Source organism: Schistocerca gregaria, chromosome 1, assembly GCF_023897955.1.
Source record: "Schistocerca gregaria isolate iqSchGreg1 chromosome 1, iqSchGreg1.2, whole genome shotgun sequence".
Lineage (NCBI taxonomy): Eukaryota > Metazoa > Arthropoda > Insecta > Orthoptera > Acrididae > Schistocerca > Schistocerca gregaria.
In genome coordinates, this window is record NC_064920.1 from 816,563,586 (window position 1) to 816,587,253 (window position 23,668).

At 37.4% G+C, this 23,668-nt stretch overlaps 1 protein-coding gene across 2 annotated transcripts in view; it reads left to right on the forward strand.

The window, feature by feature from the left end:
- Positions 1-23,668, forward strand: part of LOC126270919 (sin3 histone deacetylase corepressor complex component SDS3) — a 115,597-nt gene that overhangs the window by 84,384 nt on the left and 7,545 nt on the right. The window contains exons 6-7 of one of the 2 annotated variants that reach the window (XR_007549142.1): positions 6,199-6,301; positions 7,340-7,418. Coding sequence is in view for 1 of the 2 variants with exons in the window: in XM_049974110.1 (XP_049830067.1) it covers positions 6,199-6,301 (103 nt within the window). In the remaining variant the exon portion in view is untranslated. The remainder of the gene's footprint in view (positions 1-6,198; positions 6,302-7,339; positions 7,419-23,668) is intronic. The other variant, XM_049974110.1, reaches the window with a different exon arrangement.

Here is a 23,668-nt window from a genome sequence, read left to right on the forward strand (position 1 = left end):
TAGTTATGGAAGTATACAAAGGATTTTTGATATCAAGTTTGTTTGTGTGGCCATCCTCTGCAGCAAGCACAAAAATACTTGTTTTGTAAATAAAACTGCCTTTTGTTGCTGCAACTTACTTTTCCCAGGCATGTTTTTTCTGTTTCTTGCTTTAAGGCATTTTCAGTGAGGTCTGTAATGATGCAGTTGTGTTATTTTTAGATTATGAAACAGCTGACTTAGCATTTTTTTTTACGTGATTAAGTTATTACTTAGTTTGCTGTGATCTGCGTTTCCTCTTATCTGGTCCGGAGGTTGCACTATAACTTTATTTTTGAAACATAAGCACAGTTTTGTATTGCGAACTTATTTGGTGCTTATTGTTTTGTTTTTTGCTTGTTATATCCAGAAAGTTAATTTGGCGATTCTATTCTCTTTCAATTGTGGTGATTATATTTTTATGTACTTTGTCGGAGTCAGCATATAGTTTCTCAATTTTTGTTTGTGGTTCATCTATTAAGCAGAGGATGTCATCCATATACCTAAACCAATATAATGCACTGTATTCTTTTGCTATTATTTTTGTGAAAATGATCTGTACAATGTGATTTACAAAAATACTTGCTAAGGCTCCTGAAACAGGGGACCCCGTTGGTAATTGATCTGCTTATAAATAAAATTCATTAAAATTTCAACCACTCTCTAAGAGCTATTACATTTGTATTCAACACTTCGTAACACTGTGTGTGTGTGTGTGTGTGTGTGTGTGTGTGTGTGTGTGTGTGTGTGTGTGTGTGTGTGTGTGTGTGTGTGTGTGTGTGTGTGTGTTCCCCCCCCCCCCCCCCCCCCCCCGAATATATTCTTTGTTAGGTTGATAACATGTAGGTAAACAAACCAAAGAGGAAGAAACACATAGTGAAGTTACAATATTTATGTTGCTAAAGGCACAGTGTTCAAACAAATAGCTATATCTAGTGGCAAAAGAATAGTAGTACACTGCAAAAAAGCAGGAGAAATATGGTGAACAGTGCGAAAAAGTTTGGAATACAAAACTGCACTTATGTTCCGAAAAGAAAGTGGTAGTGCAACCTATAGACCAGATGAGAGGAAATGCAGATCACAGCAAACTGTAAGGAATAAATTAATCATGTAAAAAATGCTTAGTCAACTGTTTCATAATCTAAAATAACACAACTGTATCATTACAGACCCCACTGAAGATGCCTTAAAGCAAGAAACAGGCAAAACACGCCTGGGAAAAACAAGTTGCAGCAACAAAAGATGGTTTTATTTACAAAACAAGTATTTTTTTTAATCATTCACGGCCTTGATTCAAGAAAATTAAACGCAAAGATCAGGTGGCATTGTGTATAAAATCAATATTGTTTCTATGTGGTACTATTAATCCTTATCTGTAAACGATGGTATGAGACACATGCCTGCACACAAGCACGTCTGGAGACTGTTGGTATGCAAAATATTGTCAAGGTTGGTTGGTTAGTTTCATGTTTGATGGACTACTAACCTGTAATGATGTGGAACAAGTCCTTTTACATTCAAACTGCAAATTTATTTGTAAATGTGGCTACATGCTGGACATTTATAAAGTGTTACTTTTTCCTCAGTATACAGATGTGTGTTAGTAATTTCTACCCACCATATTTTCGACACTGCTATAATAGAACTTCAATGGAATAGGAGGAGTTGCCAAGGAGAAGCTTTTTCAGCTTGGTTTTTACTTTGCTGTTTGTCACTGGTAAGTTGTCAAAAATTACAGTTGCAGTATTGTGCACCCCTTTTTGTTCTAAAACAGCCCTACTGTGGAGTAATGAAGGTCATTTTTTCTTTTGGTATTGTAATTATGTGCATCATTGTTCATTGCGAATTGCTTTGGGTTATTTATAACAAAATTCTTGAGGGAATAAATACACTGAAGTAGCAGTCAAAATGCCCAACTCCTTAAATACATGTCTACAAGATGATGGAGTGAGCACTGCATATTATTCATACAATTCCCCTCTGAGACTCGATTTTAAAGAAGAGTTACCCCAGAACATTATTCCGTATGACGTTATTGAACAAAAATATGGTAACTTTGTTACTTCTCTCTCCCCAAGATTTTCAATGGTTCTAAGTGCAAATGTTGCTGAACTAAATTGTTTTCAGAGTTCCAAAGTCTGCTTCTTCCAATTTAAATTCTCATCGATGTGGACACCTAAGAATTTTGAAGTTTCCACCCTATTTATTATTTCTTCACCATGTGTTACACTTATCATTGGTGTAGTACCACTACATGTGGAGAACTGAATATGTAGTGTCTTTTTAAAATTGAGGATGAGACTGCTCAAAAAACCAGTCAATGATACTTTTAAGAACATTGTTGACTACATTTTCTGTTTCAGTGTGTGTGCTTGGATTGATTACAATACTGCTGTCACCAGCAAAAAGAAGTAGTTGTGCTTTTTTGTGTAGCAGATGGAAGATTGTTTGCGTGTGAGAAACAATAGTCTGTGATTTATTCCCAGACTAAAACTTTGCGCATTTGTTTCATTCAGAATGATATCTATTGGTTGGCTATACCATCAATCCTATGTAATTCCAATTTATGTAGGAGAATACTGTGAGCCACACAGTTAAATACCTTAAATAGGTAGCAGAAAATACCAACTGGTGTTACTTTATTACGTAATTCTTGTAAAATTTGGCGAGTGAACATAAAAATAGCATTCTCAGTAGAGCAATTCTTCTGAAATCCAACCTGTGATTTGTTGAATATCTTATTATTGTTCAAGAGAGATACTGCTCTACAGTACATCACCTTCTCCCAAAATTTGGAAAATGATATTAGCAGGAAACAGGTTGGTACTTACTTATGTCTCTCCTGTCACCTATCTTAAAGAGGGTTTCAACAAAGGTACATTACAGTCTCTCAGGGAAAAATGCTTTGAGTTAGTGATGCGTTATAGATTTCAGATAAGATGGGGTATATTAAATGTTGAAATGTGTGTGAATTCCTAAGGGAGCAAACTTCTGAGGTCATCAGTCCCTAGACTTACATACCAATTAAACTAACTTACACCAAGGACAACACTCACACCTATGCCCGAGGGAGGACTTGAACCTCCAGTGGGAGGGGCCGTGCAGTCAGTGACATGGCGCCTCTAACTGTGCAGCGGCATATTATATGGGAACAATTTTTTTTTAAAGAGAATATATTCATTTTCATAATTTCAGGAGGAAAAGTTGCTGTTAAATTCATATGATTGGATTTTATGACAGTTTCCTTTTTAACATACTGCAGTGATTATCTAGAATTCTTTGTCCCTATACTCTCTACTACATTTAAGAAATGATTATTAAATGTATTTGTTACTTGCAACATATTGTTTATTGCCCTCCTTTCAGTTCAGTGATTAGGATGATATCCTGTACTGTGGTTGTTCGTCCTGTCTCTCATTTCACTGCATTCCATAAGTCAAAATGACTGATTTCTGAAATTATGTGCATGTTCATTGATTTTTAATAACTTTCCTTCATAATTTTGAGTAGTTTTTGTAGTGTAGAAGTACTGCAGGATATCTGTAGTTGTTCTTGCCAGCAGATACATTTATCTTTTCCTTTCACAAGACACTTACCCTCTAGTGATCCATTTTTTTTTCTCGTCCAAGGCTGTTTGATGTTCATTCTGATTAGCTTACCCATGTGTGTTTGCAGATATTTCTGTGCCATGAAGGCCCAGAAACTAGTTGCACATGAAGAAAATACAATAAACTACTATTGGTTTGCATTTTGTGAAAAGAAGTGTGGGGCTGGGACAGATGAACAAGGGCAAGAAAAGGAGCATGGTGTTTTAGAAAAGAACTGGTGGATTCTGACAGGCTTATCAGTATTCTAAAAATTATGGTAGTTCAGGTCCATAATCTGTGGTTATGGAAAAAAGTCCAAAAAATCTGGAGCAGATCAGATGACTGGTTTTATAACAATCAGAGTTAGTTGTTATTACAAACACAAATCTGATTACAGTATACACTTTTGAACATACCTCATAGGATATCCACTACCTTGTGGGTGGATTTCTGATGTGTAGTAGCCCACAACTTGCTAAAATTTGTTTGAGCAGGTCCAAGACAGGTCCAGTGCTTTAGATAGCACCCAAGGTGCTATATGAGATAGGCATTAAGCTATTTTGGGAAGAGGTGGATTGACCATAGACACCAGGGGAGTCTGTTAATGAAGAAGTAGGGGTATGCTAGCAGACCCCATGTATAGTATACTTTTGATGATAGAAGTAAGAGTGACCTTGTTTTATTCTCTTTGATCATTCCCTAGCCTGTAATACCTACTACTTTCTGAATCAAATTTGCTGGCAAGAAAGAGCGATTTCTTTATATGCATTTCTTATCTTAGTGACCAGAAAATAGGGCGAGTGACCATTTACCATAATTTATTATTATGACTGCATTGCAACACTGGTAGTTTCTGCACCATTGTGGTTGAAGTTAGGAGACATACTCATAAGAGAGACCCTACATTTGGAGTGAATAATGAGTAATTAGTAATAACTGCTGACATAGCATGGTTGTCCAGCTTTGAATTAGCTCACAGTCTGCTGTGATATAGACGACATCTGGCTCACACTGCAACAAAAATAAACATAATGGAGTGTGAAAAACAATTTTAGTAGTATCAATTTTATCTGAAGTAATGTACTCAAATTAGCCTTTCCTGGAGAAATGCCTGGCTCCCCACAACTTCTAAGATGAAATCATCCATGTGTGTGGTTTCAGTCAAACGCACACATTGCGTCTTCTCCATATTGTGCAAAACAATCTTTCAGAGGACTAGTAAAGGATCTGAGGATATTATGGTTGTGTGTTAGGCTGCACTACCCTGTTTTCTCAAACCTGTCTTTCCAACAACCAATATCTCTTATGCAATTGTTCATTGTTGTATTTACTTTGTGCCACACCCTCTAAATAATCACACTTAACTAATAAGTAAAAAAATCCATTGGTTAGTTGACATACAAATGGAGGATTATTACTGTAGAGAATTTCATGTAGCAAACTGAATTCTCTGAACATATAGCTTACAAGGTGCATATAATTAGGGTGCATAACGTTTGACTTGTTTTCATTAACAGTTCACTGGGCATTGTTACCACAGTCCAAATTTTGACTGATATGGTATCAGTTCTGCTTCATGAATCTGTTATCTACAGTAAGCCATATGAACTTCTTCAGACTATTTCATTTTCCTCAGATTTTTTTAAACAAGGATACCCTCATCATGCTCTAGAATGGTAACTTCTCCCCCCCTCCCACTCCCCCCCCCCCCCCCCTGCACTTATGCACATGGGCCTGCTGCACTACACTATATAGTAGCCAACAGATACCTTGTGGTCATTTGTGCAGTAAACTGTTACTATCATCTCTGTTGTCAGATGAGTTGTAAGTTGTTGAACATTTTCTATTTATTGTGTATGCTGGTTTGCAAAATGTGGCAGGATACAATTCTCCACTTGATTATAGCTACATTTCAGACTCCATTCTACTTTATCTCTCTCAGGTGCACATGTTTCTTTGGAGGGATTTAATGAAATTGACTCTCCATTTTCTTTTTTTATGTAACTGTTTGAAATATGGGCTTTGATATGTATCATTGATAAATTCTGGGAGGGATGAAATATCTGTCACTTTAAAACAGCCAAAGTGAGGAAATACTTTCATCGTCTGATCATTAAATGTCTTACATTAAAGGTATATTCTGTTTCTGTTAATACATGCTGTTGCATACATCGACCAGTACAGTGTGTAATTTTTTTTATAATGAGTTTAGAACTAATTACTTGTGCCTTCCTTTCTTTACCAATTTCCAGAGATTGCTTTAATGTGGCAGGCATACTTCTGTTTCTTCCTGAATGAGTTTTTCCTTTAATCAGTTTTATATGGTAATTACACTTTTGGAATTAAAAAACTATTCTTGATTTTCTAGTAACCCATTTCTTGTTCTCTACTAATGGTCCTTGTTTTATTATTGATTTATTTTGTCCATATATTTTTGACTGTTCTGTTAAATAATGTTGTGTATTTGTTGTTACATTGCACGAGGTTGATCATTCCACTTATTCCATATGTTAGTGCTTGGTATTGCAAATAGGGATATTGTGTTTTTTGGCATAACTATTAGTGCATATTCATGGATGGTATTTGTTTCCAGCTCTTGTATCCAACACTGGTTTGCCTGTTACACCAGCTGTCCCAGAAAATTCACTACCAGAGACAAGAATTGAAGATGGTAAATTGCTCTATGAGAGGAGATGGTAAGAGATCTTTAGTCAGTATTCTTGTTTTGAAATGAGCAAAAATGTTTAAAGCATTGGTTGAAATTTAAAAAGTTATTTGTTTATAGTATTACGTAAAGAGTGGACTAAGACCACCCCATTAGTTACTTGTGTAGGTATCCGTTTTGAGGTATGACCAAAAGCAGCAGTTCTTATGTGTAGATCTTCGAGAGTACTTGTGAAGCAGCACTGGAGTCTCAGTTGAAATAAGGCTTAAATCTGTTATCTTCAGAAATATGGAAGGAATTTCTCAAATATGCATTGCAATTAAGTTGGATTGGAGATACAAACAGGAAATAATAAATGTATAATAAATGTATCTGTGCAGTACTTGTAGTGTATTAAGAGGTTTAGTGGTCAGTTTTAATTTTTTTTGTGTGTTTGTGTATACTAACATTAATTGGTGGTATGATTTGCTGCAGTATCTTAGTGCACTACTTGTTCTCATTATAGATCAACACCTCTTTAGGATTTATTGTGAAATTTATGGCAGTATAGTTCTAGACCAAAAATTCTAACCTTCTTTCAACTTTATTCCTTTTGATGTGAAGTTAATGGGTAATTCCACAGAGAATGGAATGCCCAAACGTTAATCTAGTGTTACATTAAAGTGACTTTTACTTCAGTGTGACACAAACGACCAGAACATACTAAATCCCTCATTTTAAACTAGTATACACTATGAAACTTAATAAAAGTGGACATCATTTCAAATTTGGAAATAGGGAACTGTATATTTGTGGAATATGGTCCAGCTTTAAAAAATGAGTGGGAGTATGAAATGTAGATTATACGGGCAAGATTAGGAACTGGAATTCAAAAGAGCAGGCTAGTAATTTTTGAGATTTTTCAGACAGTTAACTGTATCTAAGTATTTCACCTCCACATCACAAACATCTGCTTATAGCGAACCCTTGCTACTGTTAACTCATTATTAGCAATGGAACTTCTTTGTGTTTACATTCCATTTTGTATGAAGTTAGTGATCACAGGTAGCTCTGCCTCTGGTGATTTCAGTGGTCCCAGTGGCTGGGCTGGAGTTACTAGTGATAGATGGATGCATTGGACAAGATATGCATCTGGAACGGCTGTACAGGTAAGATCCCAGGGGCAGAACACTGCTTAAGTGAATTATAATACTGCACAGTCATGATGGTACAAGAAATAAGCATTGTTTCAGACCAGGTACTGCAATGCCAATTGTAAATTTTACTTTGTCATGCAGTTTCAGATCCCAACCGAGCCTTTAGAATTTGAGAGACCAGTTAATAAAAAAAATTGTTTTAGCACCTTGCTGGCTTTGTGTATTTTTTTATTGTAACCATCACAGCATCCATGACAAAATTTTGGGGATTGGAGAACCTGTAGGAAAAACAGTTTCATGCTTGACTATAGAGATCTCATTTGGTCCAAAATAAACAAATCATATTGGCAGTTAGTATATTAGATGCATTGTATGCCAATATCTTTTTGATTTGCAGAGTTCCGTGTGTTCACTGTGCTCAAAAGAAATGATTTGTTGTTTAGATTCAGGTGATGCCAAAGAGAAGCTCTGCATTTTTGTACCTTTCCTTTCGAGGGAGTGAAATAATGCGTACATCGCATAATTTTATGTAACATAGTTGACAGTCTTTTACTATGTTTTAAAGTTCTTATTCTTACATTTTTGTTAATGTTGCTTATTATGGAGTGTGATGTGATTGTCTTTAGAACACTAAGTTCAAAGAAGTCACCTATTTATGCGTATAAGGGTAAATGAAATACATAATGACACTAGCCCTGTAGTGAAAGGAAGATACACCATTAAAGTCTACCTGAGAACAAATGTCAAGCAAGGAATACTTTTTATATTATAAAAAGCTGTCAGGAGGCAAAGTGGTAACAGCAATTTGCTTCCAAGCCAAGAGCATCAGTCCACCAGTTAGGTTTCTGCAATTCCTTTTCATCGTACCAAGTTCGTGCTGCATCTGTGTTGGCTGTTTTCGTATTCAAACATATATAGCCCACTCACTATGCAAATTTAGGGTGAATTACCAACATAACCATAGGGTAGATTTAGTATTGTTTAGGCCTTCGTGGTCACTTCTTCTCATTTTGTCTGTTGGCTTCTGTTTGTTTCTTCGGCTGACATTCAATAAGTGGCTGGCATTATCAAAGGTTCGTCCTCCATAGCTGGTGGCTGATTAAAGTCGAGCTCGTGGGCAGATATGTACCTATTGTGCGAACATCAGAGGGCTTTTTCAAGGTCATTACTGCTGTGATTATCCCCTTAATAGATGTAACTGCAGTTTGCTGCAGCACAGAAATACAGTATCCTTGAGGCTTTCTTTTTTCTTGTTGAACCTGTCATCACGTTAGCGAATTTGTAAGGCTTGCATGGATGAACTGTCCTAGTAGCTCTTCCCCACAGGGGTGTACCACAGAAGTAATGATCTACAAAAGCCCTGAGATGTTTACATGACAGGGTCATCAATTTCTGACCACCAGCAATGGGGGGTGAACTTCTGACAATGCTGGCAACGTGTGCTGGTGAAATGTCAGGGAAAGCATTAAACTAACTTCAACTGAAGTATGCGAGACAGAAGCTGACAGGCAATATGTTACTGTAGGTTACCAGATGACAACTCTTTGAATACATTCATCTTACCTGTGTGTTTTGAAAGTAATTCCTTACAGTTGCTAATATTTCATCAAATTTTTGAAGAAATTTTTATATATGGCACAAAAATTTTTTACACACAGTGTAAACTTTTTTTTTTAAATCAGGAAAAAAAGTTTAGGTCAATTGCCAAAGTAAAATGTCTTAGGTTCAGTCTCCTATTTCAGATGTGACCGACTGAAATTGACATAGTATACCCAAGTTAAGATTGCATCACTGCTTTTTAAAATCCACCTGTGTTGTGGGTATTACCTAGACTATTAGCTTGACATGCTTCAGGGCTGATTGTACACCAGAGCACTTATTAAAGCACTGACCCTTAGATGATTGTAATAATGGTAGACAGGTTACCGTAAGGAAGTAATAAACTACGCTGTTAAACATCTTGGGATTAATAGTGCTGTCGAAACAAAATAATTATCACTTAAAACCAATAAATATATCTTTGCCATATGCAAATGCTGGCCTTACACAATTGTGAATTCAAGTGAAAACAAAGTGCTTTGCTTACTTTGTGTGATAAGGTCCATAGGACCTCGTGATGTCCAATTACCCGTACAGTTCGGCTTGCTGTCTGGATAGCATTCTCACTTTTCTCCTCAAATTTTGCTTCGCAGTTACTTCTTTCACTGCTTCTTTAATTGCATCTGCAGTTACCTTCAAGTTTTGGTATAGCAGAATATTTCAATCCTCTTCATTCTCCAGTACTTCAAAATGGTTGGTCAATTTGATCTTGAAAGTGCCTTATATTACCATTGCCTAAACATACCTGATCACATTAAGTAATCTCTCTCTCTCTCTCTCTCTCTCTCTCTCTCTCTCTCTCTCTCTCTCTCTCTCTCTCTCTCTCTGTCTGTCTGTCTGTCTCTGTGTGTGTGTCTCTCTCTCTCTGTGTGTGTGTGTGTGTGTGTGTGTGTGTGTGTGTGTGTGTGTGTGTGTGTGTGTGTGTTGCCCCCCACCTCCCTCCCTCCTCACTTCTTGGGTCCAAAAATTCTGTTGATCACTACCCTGGCTTGGAAGTGTGATCTGCATCCACTTACTTATTCTTGTCTATATCACTACAAATTTAGTTCACTGACATCCTACCAGAGAGAACCAAGTTCCCACAATATATTTTCTTCCTGATGAAGTCAGTACTGCTTAGGAATGATTACATCATGTACACTGTGCTTTCCAGTGGGTTCTTTGAAGGATGCTTCTTTCCCTGCTTTCACATTAAGATCTCCCGAGGTGGTTTTGTTGTTCTCACTTGGCAAATTGTTAGACTGTCCCTATCTTCTTGTAGAATAAGTCATTTTTTGATACCATCACACTCTTCAGTTGGGGCATGACAGTTTAGGTATGTGGTGAACTGTTTCCTGGAAACTACTGCTACATGTGAAACTTTGGGATTGATTGATTTTAAAATCTAAAGGACTGGTACACTATGATTCACCACAAAACCAGTATCTAGTGAGGGATTTGCTTCCAATGTTCAATAGAACATGATATAGTTCTTCATTTCTACAGACACAGTTCCTGTCCACCTTGGGTCTTGCCGAGCCAGCAAGTGTATTCCATATTTATCAACTTCCTTTACAATGCAGTTTGCTTCTCCAGGTTGGTTTTGCTGCTCCAGGCTAGTATAGCTAAGTATACTTCATTTCATACTCCATGTTCTCACTTGGTCATTTTGCAGAGATCAGCCCTATCCAAGATCCTAGTGTGTCATTTATACAGATAATTATTTTTTGAGTCAGGTTGGTAGCCTGTCGCCAACCCTCAGTGTGGAGAATGCAAATTTGCCAGTCAGGGTTGCAAAGCTCCTTTATAGTTATTTCTCGACTATTGGACTCCGCTATTGGAGCTTCACAGAAACTGCAGTTCATAACAAAATTAATCTTATCATGTGCCTAATACAACAAGTGTGTGTCATGTTTTTCAGGTGTTGAAGTATCTTGATTAAATGGTGGAAATATCACCTTGGAGTAATAACAGCACACATCAATATTACTTACATATATTACCCGTGTGGCAAATAAAATGCTCCACGACAGTGCCTAAATCTAACTTGTGTTAACAGTTAAGCTCATTTTGCACTTACGAACCAAACCTGTTCTGCATTACATTTCCACTTTAATTCAACAAGCAATCACTAACCATGGAAACAATTTTTTTAAAAAAGAAAATGTACTAATACCAAGTATGTTCCACCTTGGAAGTTACTGATTAAGAAACAAAACATTGTTTCAACCACAGTTTTCATAAATAACTCTGTGCCCCTTTCCATGAATGAACAGATTTGCTGAAATACTTTTACCCTAAAAATCAACACAATGTTTGCAACTTCCTAGCAAATTCTTCCGACAATTCATCCACTACACGACAGAGTGCAACCAGTGTGTACGTAACCCCAAGAATGACACTCTGCACGTGGCCAATACCATTTGGGCATTGTTGATATGTTTTTTAAATTCCAGATGAGTAAGTAGTACCATATTACTGTGTAATAACACCAAAGATAGCTGTACTACTTAAAGAGCTTTTTTCAGTGAAACGATTGGCTGATACTGCTCTTTGGTTCTGTGTTAGGATCTTCTGTCCCTTGGTCTTCAGACCACTCTCTGCCCCCAAGACAGCAAGGGTAGCATTTATACTGGTGTTTACTTGCTTTGATATAGGATCAGCATTGAGCATGTCGTCATCGTCAGTTTGAAGCCTGATTTGATTCAGTTCTCCACATTACTCAATGCTGTGCAGGCTTCTTCATCCCGAATAATTGCTGCAACCTACCTCGTTAATAACCTGTCTACTGTATTCATCTCTTGGTCTCCCTCTACAAATTTTATTACCTACACTCCCCACTAATGCTAAATTAACCTTGTACTCACCTAACCTGATGTCCTGTTCAACCTGCCACTGGACTTCACTAACATCACTGTATCTAACTTTAACCTATCCATTCCCCATGTAAATTTCCTAGCCTACCTGCCTGATTAAGGGCTCTAACATTCTACACTCTGGCCCATAGATTGCCAGATACCTCTTTCCTGATGACATCCCCCTGAGCAGTCATTGCATTGGATATCAGAATGGGGGACTGTTTTGCGTCCAGAATATTTTACTCAAGAGGATGTCATCATCATTTAACCACACAGAAGAGCTGTATGCCCTCAGGAAAAATAATGGCTGTAGTTTTCCCTAACTTTCAGCTGTTCACAGTATTGGTACAGCAAAGCAGTGTTGGTTGATATTACAAAGCCAGATCAGGCAATCATTCAGACTGTTGCCCCTGCAACTACTGTTGCCTCTTGTTTAAAAAAAAATCAACAATGCCCAAATGCTATTGGCCATAAGCAGAGTTAGTGTGCAGAGAGTCATTCTTGGGGTTACATATAGACTGATTGATTGTGTGCAGCTGTGTTGCGGATGAATTGTCTGCTCTACTTCAGGAACCAAATGTTCATGTGGTATCTCAGCAGGTATCCCTCTTCTGTGGTTGCAACTATCTGTATAATTGAAGCACGTAAGTCACCCCACCATGGAAGGTCCATGGTTTGGGGGCAGGGGTTGTGTAGCATTGGACATATTGATGGTAGAAAATGAAAACCTCGTGATACCAGTAACTCCATTATCTGAGAGTGATTTGAAAGGGCATGGATTTCTCTAACCTGTGAATAACTAGGCTTCTGCTATATAGTTACACATGAAGCAACATTATCTGTATCACTTCACATAATTTTTAAGAACCTGTTTTTGCTTCTCCCGTAAAATTTAACAAAATGGACTAAAAAGGTTTTCTTTGCCTACCATCGATATGTGGTGTTCACTGATTGTAGTTCTGTCATAGGCTAACCTGCCACACTTCTGGATCCTGATAAAGTGAGTACTTACTTGTTCTTTGGAGCCTGCATGAACTATTGCTGAATTGTGACAAAGGATGGTAGATTCTTGGGACTATCTATTCCAGGATTCTATTCGACATCTTTCTGATTGTTTAGGTATGCGAATACACGTGTGTTGCCACCGGAGGGGTAGATTGTGTACTGATATGAGTGTTTGGGCGCTCTTTAATGTGAGTTTTATTTGGTTTGATGTATTATCTACTCATACAATGATGAATTACTTATCACCTCACTTGGCAATACGACGACTTTACCCTTATTTCCAGCATTGTATTTGGGGTTTGTCTTACTTATAGCTAAACCTCATATTTGAGGGCCATCCACTATCTGCTGCCTGCAACCTGTCCAATAGCATAGGATCACCCCTGATAAATGAAAACAAAGACAAATAATTATTAATGTAGTGCAGCAGAACAACATAAAGAGGAGCATGTGTGCAGAGTTAGTTTAACTGTCCATTAGTCACAAAATTCAATAGCAAACTCTCAGTCTGAAAGCCTAGTTTCTCACTATTAATTGTGACATTAAACTAAAGTTCATTACCCTAAATAATCACCATTGAAAAAAAAGTAAATCCATCATGTATGTGTCTCAATATTAACACTTTGCCGTCCGCATGTCTTGTAGAGATTTATTTGTTTGGCACCAGCAGCACTAATTCGGTTACTTCGCTTGTCGCCGGCCATTCTTGACATTATCGAGCAATTATAAATTGTCAAGTTTTACTAATCTCATTGTCAGTTCTTGTATGTTCTCAACCCTGTTCCCCGACATCCATGAAATTTCGAAGATATACATATGTAAATAAACACAGAGTTTGTGTGTTTCACACAGTTCTTTATTTGCATTGTTTTGATACTTAGTATTTCTCTTTCATATGATACTGAGCAAAACAGTCTTCAAGATGTAATGCAAGACTTGCACATTAAGTCAATTGTTCTTCTTTTTTTGTTTCTGGAACACACATGGCAGTTTCTTCATTTTCGTTTATTCATTTTGGAAATAAGTATTAGTTGGCGTTGCTTAATGTGACCAGAAAGCATGTCAACTGGATCATGATGAGATGTACACGATGCAGTGGCAACCTCCAAGTTTTGCTCAGAAGTGGATAAATGATCTTTTATCCATGAATCAGACACTTCCAATAAAAAATCGTGAAATTTGAGACTCCTGTGTTCTGTATTGAAATATTGACATGTACAGAATGCATTAAATAATGTGCAGTTAAAAAGGTACATGCAAACCTATTTTGACCATTTTATGATTTCTCTATATATAGGGTAATAATTCAAATATTTGTCTACCCAATCCACTCCTTTCATGTATTTGTAGTAGTCTAACACGTTTTTCTTTGCGTGTCAGTCAAAGTGGCATTATGTATTGTAGAGGTCATTCGTAACATTTTAGTTTTCGAAGCTCTCTATACCTTTGTGATTACTTCACCTTTCCTTTGATAACAAGCTTCAAACACATTGACTTTTGTGTGCTTTAATTTTTTTGTTATAATAATTATCCTAGTAGAGGGGATGCCACTTTCCATAAGGTGTCATTAGTTCCATCACTGTTTTTCCTAAAGACTGTCCAACACTGGAATATATCTTGAATGAGGAAATGTATCCCATACTCAAATCACACAGCATCCGAATGAGTGTGCCATATTTCATAATTTTCGACGGATTGTAAACTTTAAAATTTAACCATCCACGCCATCATATTATTCCTTCATCCGTTAAGATGTTTTGCTTAGATTAAAAGTTTCTCCAAACTTTTTGGAAAAATGATCAATTTATGAATTGCTCTTTGAAAAGCCGGTTGGCATTATCTGGTTTATTGTTGTTTCAGGAAAAATGTACAAATGATGATATTTGTCTGAATTGGTTGCGAGACATTGTTTTCCAAAATATCGGTGAATCTATCAATGGATTCGTTGACCAGTAATCATCGATCCTTGCTTTTTTTACAATTCCCATAAGGATAGCAAGTCCCAACCATTTTCTATGTTTTGGTCTTGTATCGTCGAAACATTTGGCTTTTTTTAAAATACAGTTTCCTTCTATTGCAATTTTGACTGTAGTATTTGTTGGTTTCATTGCTAATGTATTCATATAGATCATTCCCAATACATAATTATATGATACCCTTGACACTCTGTGTATTTTTGGGACATATGTTTGGATCCGGAGATCCTTAAAATTTGTTATTGATCCTCGGTAAATCAGTCTGACCTCTATGCATCATCATCTTCTTCATCTGATTCATCCAAATCAGTTGGCAACCATAGCGTTCGCCAATTTCACTGTCTTCTGATGATTCTGCATCACTTTCATTTTTGGAGATTCAATGTCTTCCTCCCAATCGGCCAAGTTGTCCGGAACGTCAGAAGAGATGTCCACACATTCATCATAAATAACTGTATTGCCTCTGTTGTCTGTCATAATGAAAGGGCACAAGTACTTATAAAAACAAAACACCAACAGAATGCAAAAGATACTAAAGTGCTGTCGCCGGTCATTGCATGACACTATGCTCATGACAGCACTGTGGTATCGCTGGTCACTGATTGATACTATGCACAAGACACCACTGTGGTGTTACCGGCCGTTGACCGCTATTTCGTGCACTACAGCACTGTGGTGTGGCCGGATGGCATAGCGTTAATTCTACAAAGTACTAAATGTTTTCAGCGGCCTCAGATGCCACAAAGTAAAGTTTGCATGGGCACTCATATTCAAGTCCAGCAAAAAGTTTAAGTATTAACCTGCACTCACTAAAATCATTAAAAGTCCAAAGATCTGCACTCGAACTAAGATAATCATTTTAGCTAGTGTGGCTGCTTTGATATCCAGACTGTCACCTACTGTGGCCAATACAGCTTTCACGATGAAAGACTACCCATCAAAGACAAATAACCAAGTTGGTGCTACTGTTCACCCTTAAATACTTTGTTTGAGAAAGGTTGTAAAATGTGGGGCACGAGAGGCAGCTCACCCACAGCCTAAATTGAAAGGCAGTTCAAAATAGAGTGATAAGTAAATATATGTGTGAGTCAACAATGATATTCTACCTTATTGGAAAAACAGGGAATATTAACAGAACTTTCATTTGGGAAAGTGATGGGATGAATTGATGTGTTGGCAAGAAACTTCTCATATCTGCAGTTCAGTGGAACTAATACTGGGTGGGAAGCTCCTATTGGCCCATTTAGTTAAGTAGGAACTTAAGTATGTAAAGTTATGCTACATATCATGCTCAGCAACTAGGCACTGGATGTCCTTAAGTACAATTGTTTGTGTTCATTTGGGTGCGTGTTCAGTTTAGTGATATTACTCTATAGAAAAAACTATACAGTGAAAACATGCCATTTGGTAAACACTGTGAGTGGTTTAACGTGTAGCTCTGTCTCTAGTGTCATAGGATTTATTCTTGGATTGGGCTGGAGTAAGTGACAGTAGTTGGGTACAAAGGATATGTATTATGACGGGAATAATTTCAGGGGGTAGGAACTGGACAGTAGGGATAATTGTGATGATGTGGAGGGTAGGAGGGTTTCGGTAGGCAATGGTAGGTTATGTTGGCAGGGTATAAGGGAGTTGTCTGTTTCAGGGCTTCACTTAGTAAGGCATAGCCTTTGTGGAGTAATGTGTTCAGGCATTTGTGCTACTTGGCGACAATAGAGGTGCGTAGCCCTTTTTGTGAGTAGCAGCTGCTTGTTGGAGGACCAAAGAAAACTGCCTGGAAGATTTGTTTTGCTGGAGAAGAAATGCTGGGAGAGGTGATGCGTTTAGATTTGGAGGGATTTGGTGTTGGGGCAGGAAGTTCAGAATAGATTCATGGGCTGCATTGAAGGGATTCATAGATGTTGAAGAGGTGGCTCAAATTGAAAATGTTGTCACTTATTGATTGCACTGACTTGGTCTGAGAGTTGCATGTAATCCTCAGTTGGAAGATCAACATTCAGCAAGGTGATAGTGGATTTGGAGAATGATGAAGTTAGATTGAGTTTGTAAAAGATGTTGTATGTAAGCCATGAGTCCAGATCACAGAGGTATCTTCAGCAAATGTGCATCAAGCCTAGGGTGTATCTTGTGGTAATTGAGACACACCTCTTTCATGTGACTGTTTGAAAGGTGACACAGGGTAGCGTCAACCTGGTTCTGATTGCCATCCTCCTCTGTTTGTAAGTCTATGCCTTGTATGTATAAAGTAGTTGTGGGTAAGGGTTATGTGGGCTAGTGTGACTGTGGTATTTGGGAGACGTTCAGGTTGTGGAACTTCATCATTTACTAATAAATCTTCCTATTCTCAAACTACATTATTCATTGCACTTTACCTGCTCTAAAGTGAAGTTGGCGAAATGCTTTACCCATTTACTATCATTGACCTCATTTCTCCAATGTCTTACCCTTCATCATTGCCATCATTCTTGCATCTTGTTAGTCCCACTCAGCCTAGGCTTAGAGTGATTTCTCACCACTTTCTTCTTCTTCTTCTTCTTCTTTCCTCCCACTAGGTGGAACACAGTGTTTTCTTTTGTGCTTTTAGTAGCAGCAGCATTAGGAGTAGCATCTCCTGAAGGTAAACATGGACAGTTATTTTGTCTCTGCACAATATAATTTTGATTTTGTTAAAGAATAATGTAAAGATAATTGAAATTACTTACACATTTTTGAGAAACTCTGGCTCATCATTAGTATGAGTCAACCATTTGCCCAACATTGGTGACAATCATTGTGAGAGTTGTTAAGTTCAGAGTGATATGTGTGCCCTTTCTATCTTGCACAAAATGTGAAACTAAAAATTAGTTTGTATGTAATACAAAGTCGCTTAGCAATCTCTTTCATGCTGATTCTGTTCAGTTCTCCCTTTGGTAAGGCCAGGCGTCTGATCGGGGGGATTTGAATGACTTGTAACCAGCATATATTGAGGCTTCTGTTGCAGAAGCAGAAAAGTGAACAACAAATTATGTTGTCATGCTTATCAGAAGAGAATGTATAATGAAAAAAAGTTTTTAATGGGGTTGTTAATGAGTGAGAATTGTCAAGGTTGTCATTTACAGGGATGATGATATTGTTTATTAATACAAAAAAAATCTTTGATCACTAGAAATCAGTTGGTAGATGGAGCCCAACTTTAATGGCACCAGCTAATGTGAAAGATGGCTATATTTAGATTTACACTATGTAGTGAAATACATTTGTAAAAACATTTTAGTTGGACCATATCTTATTTTTCATTTTTAATATCAAGCATATTCCATACGTGATTATATGACACTGAATTTTTTAAAAACATTTTTTTGTAATTGTGTTTATTTAGTGCATAGAGGGATTTTAATTTGTCACTGTGACACTTGAGCTTGTTGACAAACCATGGAGAGATCTATGTAACAAAATACGTAATACCTCAGCTCATTTAGTACCAGAGTTATGAATTTTGTATGGTAGGTGTGTGTAGTGCAAAGTCTTATAGCTAGTATCCACCTTTCACTTCTCTCTCTCTCTCTCTCTCTCTCTCTCTCTCTCTCTCTCTCTCTCACACACACACACACACACACACACACACACACACACACACACACACACTGATTGATGATCACACATTTCATATGTAATAACAGTAAAAACTGAGACAATTGAACTGCTGTACCGACCATCTCAAGTTTCAGGCTTAAACAGCAGGAGATATTAAATCATCTACATCTACTGTGTGGTTGCAAATCGTACTCCAGACTATAATATTTATTGTGCTTCATAATTATTCAGTTACAATGCTTTTTAGTGATGATGTGTGTTGCACTTTTATGCAATGTAATTAGTTAATTCCAAACATAAAATTTTAAAAATATGTAGAACTATTCCTCTGAACATAAAAATAATTTATTTATGTATAAGTGACTTAGTGGTAACAAGTATTTTAGATTTTTTAAGTAGTGTACATGTCACTCAGTCATTTCCCTTGAGAGATAAGAGCATTGACTCTTAAATTCTTTTCATGAAGTGTAACTGTTGAATTTCTATGCACAAATCATAGATTTTTTGATGTAACTCAGCTACAGCAACATCAGAGTATCTTGGTGTGATTCTTTCTTGTGTTTTCGACTCACTAATGCTTTCACTTATAGTTTAGGATCTTCCATTGTATTATTTTCGTCTGACACTGCTGCAGTTCCATGTAATTGCAATTTTGTGCCTTACTTTCAGTGAAACACCAACTTTGGTATTTTTTAATATCTCAGATCATGTACTGATTACCATCACAACAATTATATGTTTCCTTTTTTCTCCCAAAGGGAAGGGGGCTAAGACAGTTGACAGTGCAGTTTAGCTTTAACCACAGATGTTCTGTTTCGTGTAGGCTAAAGGTTGTATTCAGAGATCTTGCACCTAGGGGACTGACAAAAATTTGATTGATTTAAATTTATTGAGGTCTTCAGTGATTTGAATTTATAGTATACAGACACATTTCGAGATATAGAAACTTATTTTATTTCAAAAGATACACAGCGAATAACAGTTTACATCATATATGTTAATTTTGACAGGAATAAATTATTTGTGAAAGATAATGTTCCTTAAGTACTGGACACTTTTTCGGGCACACCCATCAACCCTCTGCGTGAAGTTTGTCATCACTCTCTCCAACATATTAAAGGGTATAGCACAAATCTCTCGCTCAGAGGTATCCTTTAATTGAAGTGCTGTATGTTGCTTACTGATGTACACCTTTTTCTTGAGGAAGCTCCGGAAGAAAGTCACATGGAGTAAGGTCTGAAGATATGGCCGCCCAGTCAACATCTCTTCCGTTGGGTATAATTTTCTCTAGAAACAACTTCCTTACTTCAGATATACGAGCACTGGAAGTGTGAGCTGTTGTGCCATTCTGCTGAAACCAAGCATTTGGACCATTTATGCCACAGTGGCGAAGTTCCGAGAAGAGAAATTCACACACTCTGAGTTCATGGTGATAGCTCTCTCACTTTCTTCAAAGAAATAAGGCCCAGCGACACCAAATTTCCCTAAACCAGCACATCCTATAATGCTGTCACAATGCAGTAGGTGCTGGAGCAGTTGCTGAGGTTTGTTTGGAGACAAGTAATGACAGTTCTGTTTATTAGCATTGCCGTTTAGGTACACATGAGCCTCATTTGACTTCAAAACTACAATTTTGGGTTCTTTCTCCAACATCTCTTCCATTACTTTAGCAATACCTCTCAGTGTCATGAAATCTTGAGGCATCAACACCTAAACAATCACAGTTTTGTAGGGACTAAAATTTAGATGGTGTAAATTGTGTTGAACGCATGTATTTGATAATCCAAAAGACTGTGTGTGTGATATTGCAGATCGTTTGGGATGCTGTTGAATTGCAGAATGCACAACTTCACTGTTGTCACGTGATGTGTGGCCGTATTTGCACTGACTCCCAGTTTTTTCTTCAGTGCACAACCTGTCTCGTGGAAGTTCATGACCCATAGCAGCATGGTATTATGAATTGGAATTGCACATTACGTGGAACATTGAATTGGAGATGGAACTTCCTCTGAGTGGTGGTCACAGATTCTGAACTTTTAAAGAACATCTCTGTGATGAATGCATGGTTTTGCATAGTCCATCTCTCCATTGTAGCTAAACTGGTGCTGTAGGGGAAAACAATGAACCCAAGCACACCCCTCCAGTATGTTGACTCACCTGATACTACTTGAGCCAACAGCATCAGTTAACGTGAACTCATCCTGTATATTGGTTGAACTTTTTAATTGAGTCTGAAATGAAACTCCTTTCAAAAACTTGCAACTACTTACCATGTCACGTACCTTTGTAATGTACAGTACACTGTGCAGTCACAGTTCCTGGAATTATCATTTATCTCGTAATACTTTCTCTATTCTTTCAGTGTGATTTGTTGTGCAAGGGCAGACATAATGCTTGTGGAGAGTTGCAGAAACTGTTCATAAGTTAGAGCTGATTATTCGGGTCACAGTTGTGATTTAACATATACAGTTACAGCTTTGGCTGTTACTGGCAACCAGCATGTTTGCTTAGTTACAGTGCAACACGTAACTTTGGTGTCACAGGGCATTATTTCATTGAACCATCATGAACATTGGGTATTATCTGACCATACTGCGTGAATTTCTCGTCCTGCAACTTTGTCGCTGTGGTATAAATGGTCAAAATGCTGTCCCATCATGCTGTGGTTAATGTTTCCTTATTCGAGCACATAGACCACATTGGTAGCAGTCCCAGAGTAAATAGTCAGAAATGCCCTGAGGGCAAGGCCATCTTATCTAAAGGCTAACTATGAAACTTCTTGTTACAGGGATACATTCTCTGTTAGCTAGTGATTAATTTATGTTGTTGTTGTGGTCTTTAGTCCAGAGACTGGTTTAAAAATTATTTTTTCTACAGTTTTCATTTGTATTTATCATTTTTATTTATCAGAAAACTGTTTTTTTTTTCTGTCAAAACTTCCACATGGGAAAAATATATTAAAAACAAAGATTCCAAGACTTACCAAGCGGGAAAGCGCCGGTAGACAGGCACCATAAAATAACACACAAACACACACACACAAAATTTCGAGCTTTCGCAACTGGCGGCTGCTGTGTGTGTGTGTGTGTGCGTGTGTGTGTGTGTGTGTGCGTGTGTGCGTGTGTGTGTGTATTTTATTGTGCCTGTCTACCGGCGCTTTCCCGCTTGGTAAGTCTTGGAATCTTTGTTTTTAATATATTTTTCAAACAAAAATGTTAAGGCAACAATTTTTTTTGAAAATTTGTGTGAGAAGATGGCTTTTCATGGACCCTGAGATGATACTATAAATTTTTTTGGATTTTTTTATTATAAAAATTGACACTGCAAAACAAAATAAAAATATAAGATTACTAGATTACCTTCTATTTAAAAAATATTAATGAAAATTTAATTCCCAGATGTTATGGAACAGTGTGAAACACAGATATACACACAAAGCAACATTGGAGTTGGAGTATATTATTCTTGTCCTTACTTCTTATTTTCTTGTACTGCACATACAACAATGCCTATACTTCAGTTTTCTTCGGCTGATTTTCACCCACATTTGAAAGTATGAGTTCATCAGAAACACCAATGCTGTCTGCTTTTTTTAAAAATGAATACAGGAGGACACTCACATCATTTCCATGGGGAGAACCCTGACAGTAATTCTCTCTGCTAACTGTAAACAGTGTGTCAACTGCTCTCCATGTCCTGTGACTGCTGTGTATAGTATAAATGCATCTACAACGGAAGATTCAACTAGAAAACAAAAATTGTGCACCACCATTTTAGAGATCCCTGTCGCAACTTCAGATAGTTCTCGCTTCTGATCGAAGAGATTCACTCTGCCCTTCACACTGTTGTACAGACTCACAGCACTTGGATGAGCTACATTACACATGGAACCATCTTTCTTTTCTGGAAAAAAATGTTCCATCCTTGGGAGATGTTCCTGTAGACAGAACTGTTTGTTTTTTTGTCTTGCCACTTCATTGCAACAACTGAATCTTTGATCTGTGCCTTGAACTCACCTTGTGAATGTTTGTCATTTTTTCATCATTTCTGGAAGAACTTTGCTGTTGACGTAGACACTACCTGCAGAATATACTCAGTAATCAAAAAGTGTCTTCATTAGGTTGCACGCAATGAAATAATTATCAAATGCAACAATACATTAACTATCTTTCAAAGTTGGACACAGTGCAAGTATATCCCTTTCACCAAGAGGAACTTTGGCATTATTATCTTCCCCGGTTTCACATTAGGTAAGGAACTTCTTAGCATCAGCCAGGCATCAGATCTTGTACCCTCTTTTTATAGGCTTCATGGGCATATGTTGTTTTATGCTCAGTCTTCCCTTGGTAGGTATCATAGTGTCATCAGTGGGTAATCTGCCAGAGTGAGTATATGCTTCTAAGAAATTACTATTTAGGGCATCAGTTTGTGGCCTCGCTTTATAATTTATCGTATCCAGGCGCACCCTTCCCCACAGCCTTCGAATTATTGTTGAGATGAAGATTTTCTAAAACTGTTTTGAACCTTTGTAGAGTGATCACTTTTGATACTGATTCAACATGCAAAAGAGGTTCTGGACTCCAGTAATTTGATAAGTTTATCAGTTTGTAGCTGCCCATAATGATGAGCAACCCAATAAATGCTTTCATTTCAGATTTTGCTGTGTCTACCCAGTTCTTTGTTGTTACAGTTGTTCGAGTTCATTTGAAGATTTTGTTGCTCTTGGGATGCATATAAGTTCGTTTGTTCAACAATATTCTGAATGATACTTTCACTGAAGATATCAAGAAAGTACTCATATGAACTATTTGTTTAGATAATGATTTCTTTGGCAGTGTTTCATCCCAGTCATTTCAGGACTCTGACCACTATCACTCAGAGTGGAACTTTCGTCAACTCTGTGGAAGAACCTGCATCTACCACACACGCTTCATGGACTGAAACATTGTCTACTACTGAGGGGACCCATTGTTGAAAAGTAATGGGAGACACTGGTTAGATGTTCAGTATATCATTTTCCTCATCTGTCTAAACATCATCTGATTCAATCTTGGAAACTGACTCGTCCTCAGGAAGTGAGAAGATGTGTTCCACCCATCTTCCTCTCTGGTAAAGTAATTCTGTAATGAAATACCTCATATAAGTGAATGTGCCTAATAACACCTCAATAAATGGGCTTATTGTCTGCACTAAAAGTGTGAAACAGTGCTAAATGTGTGTCCAACTTGGACTGTGGGGGCAAATATTCCCACGTGTTTAAGACTTATTTTTG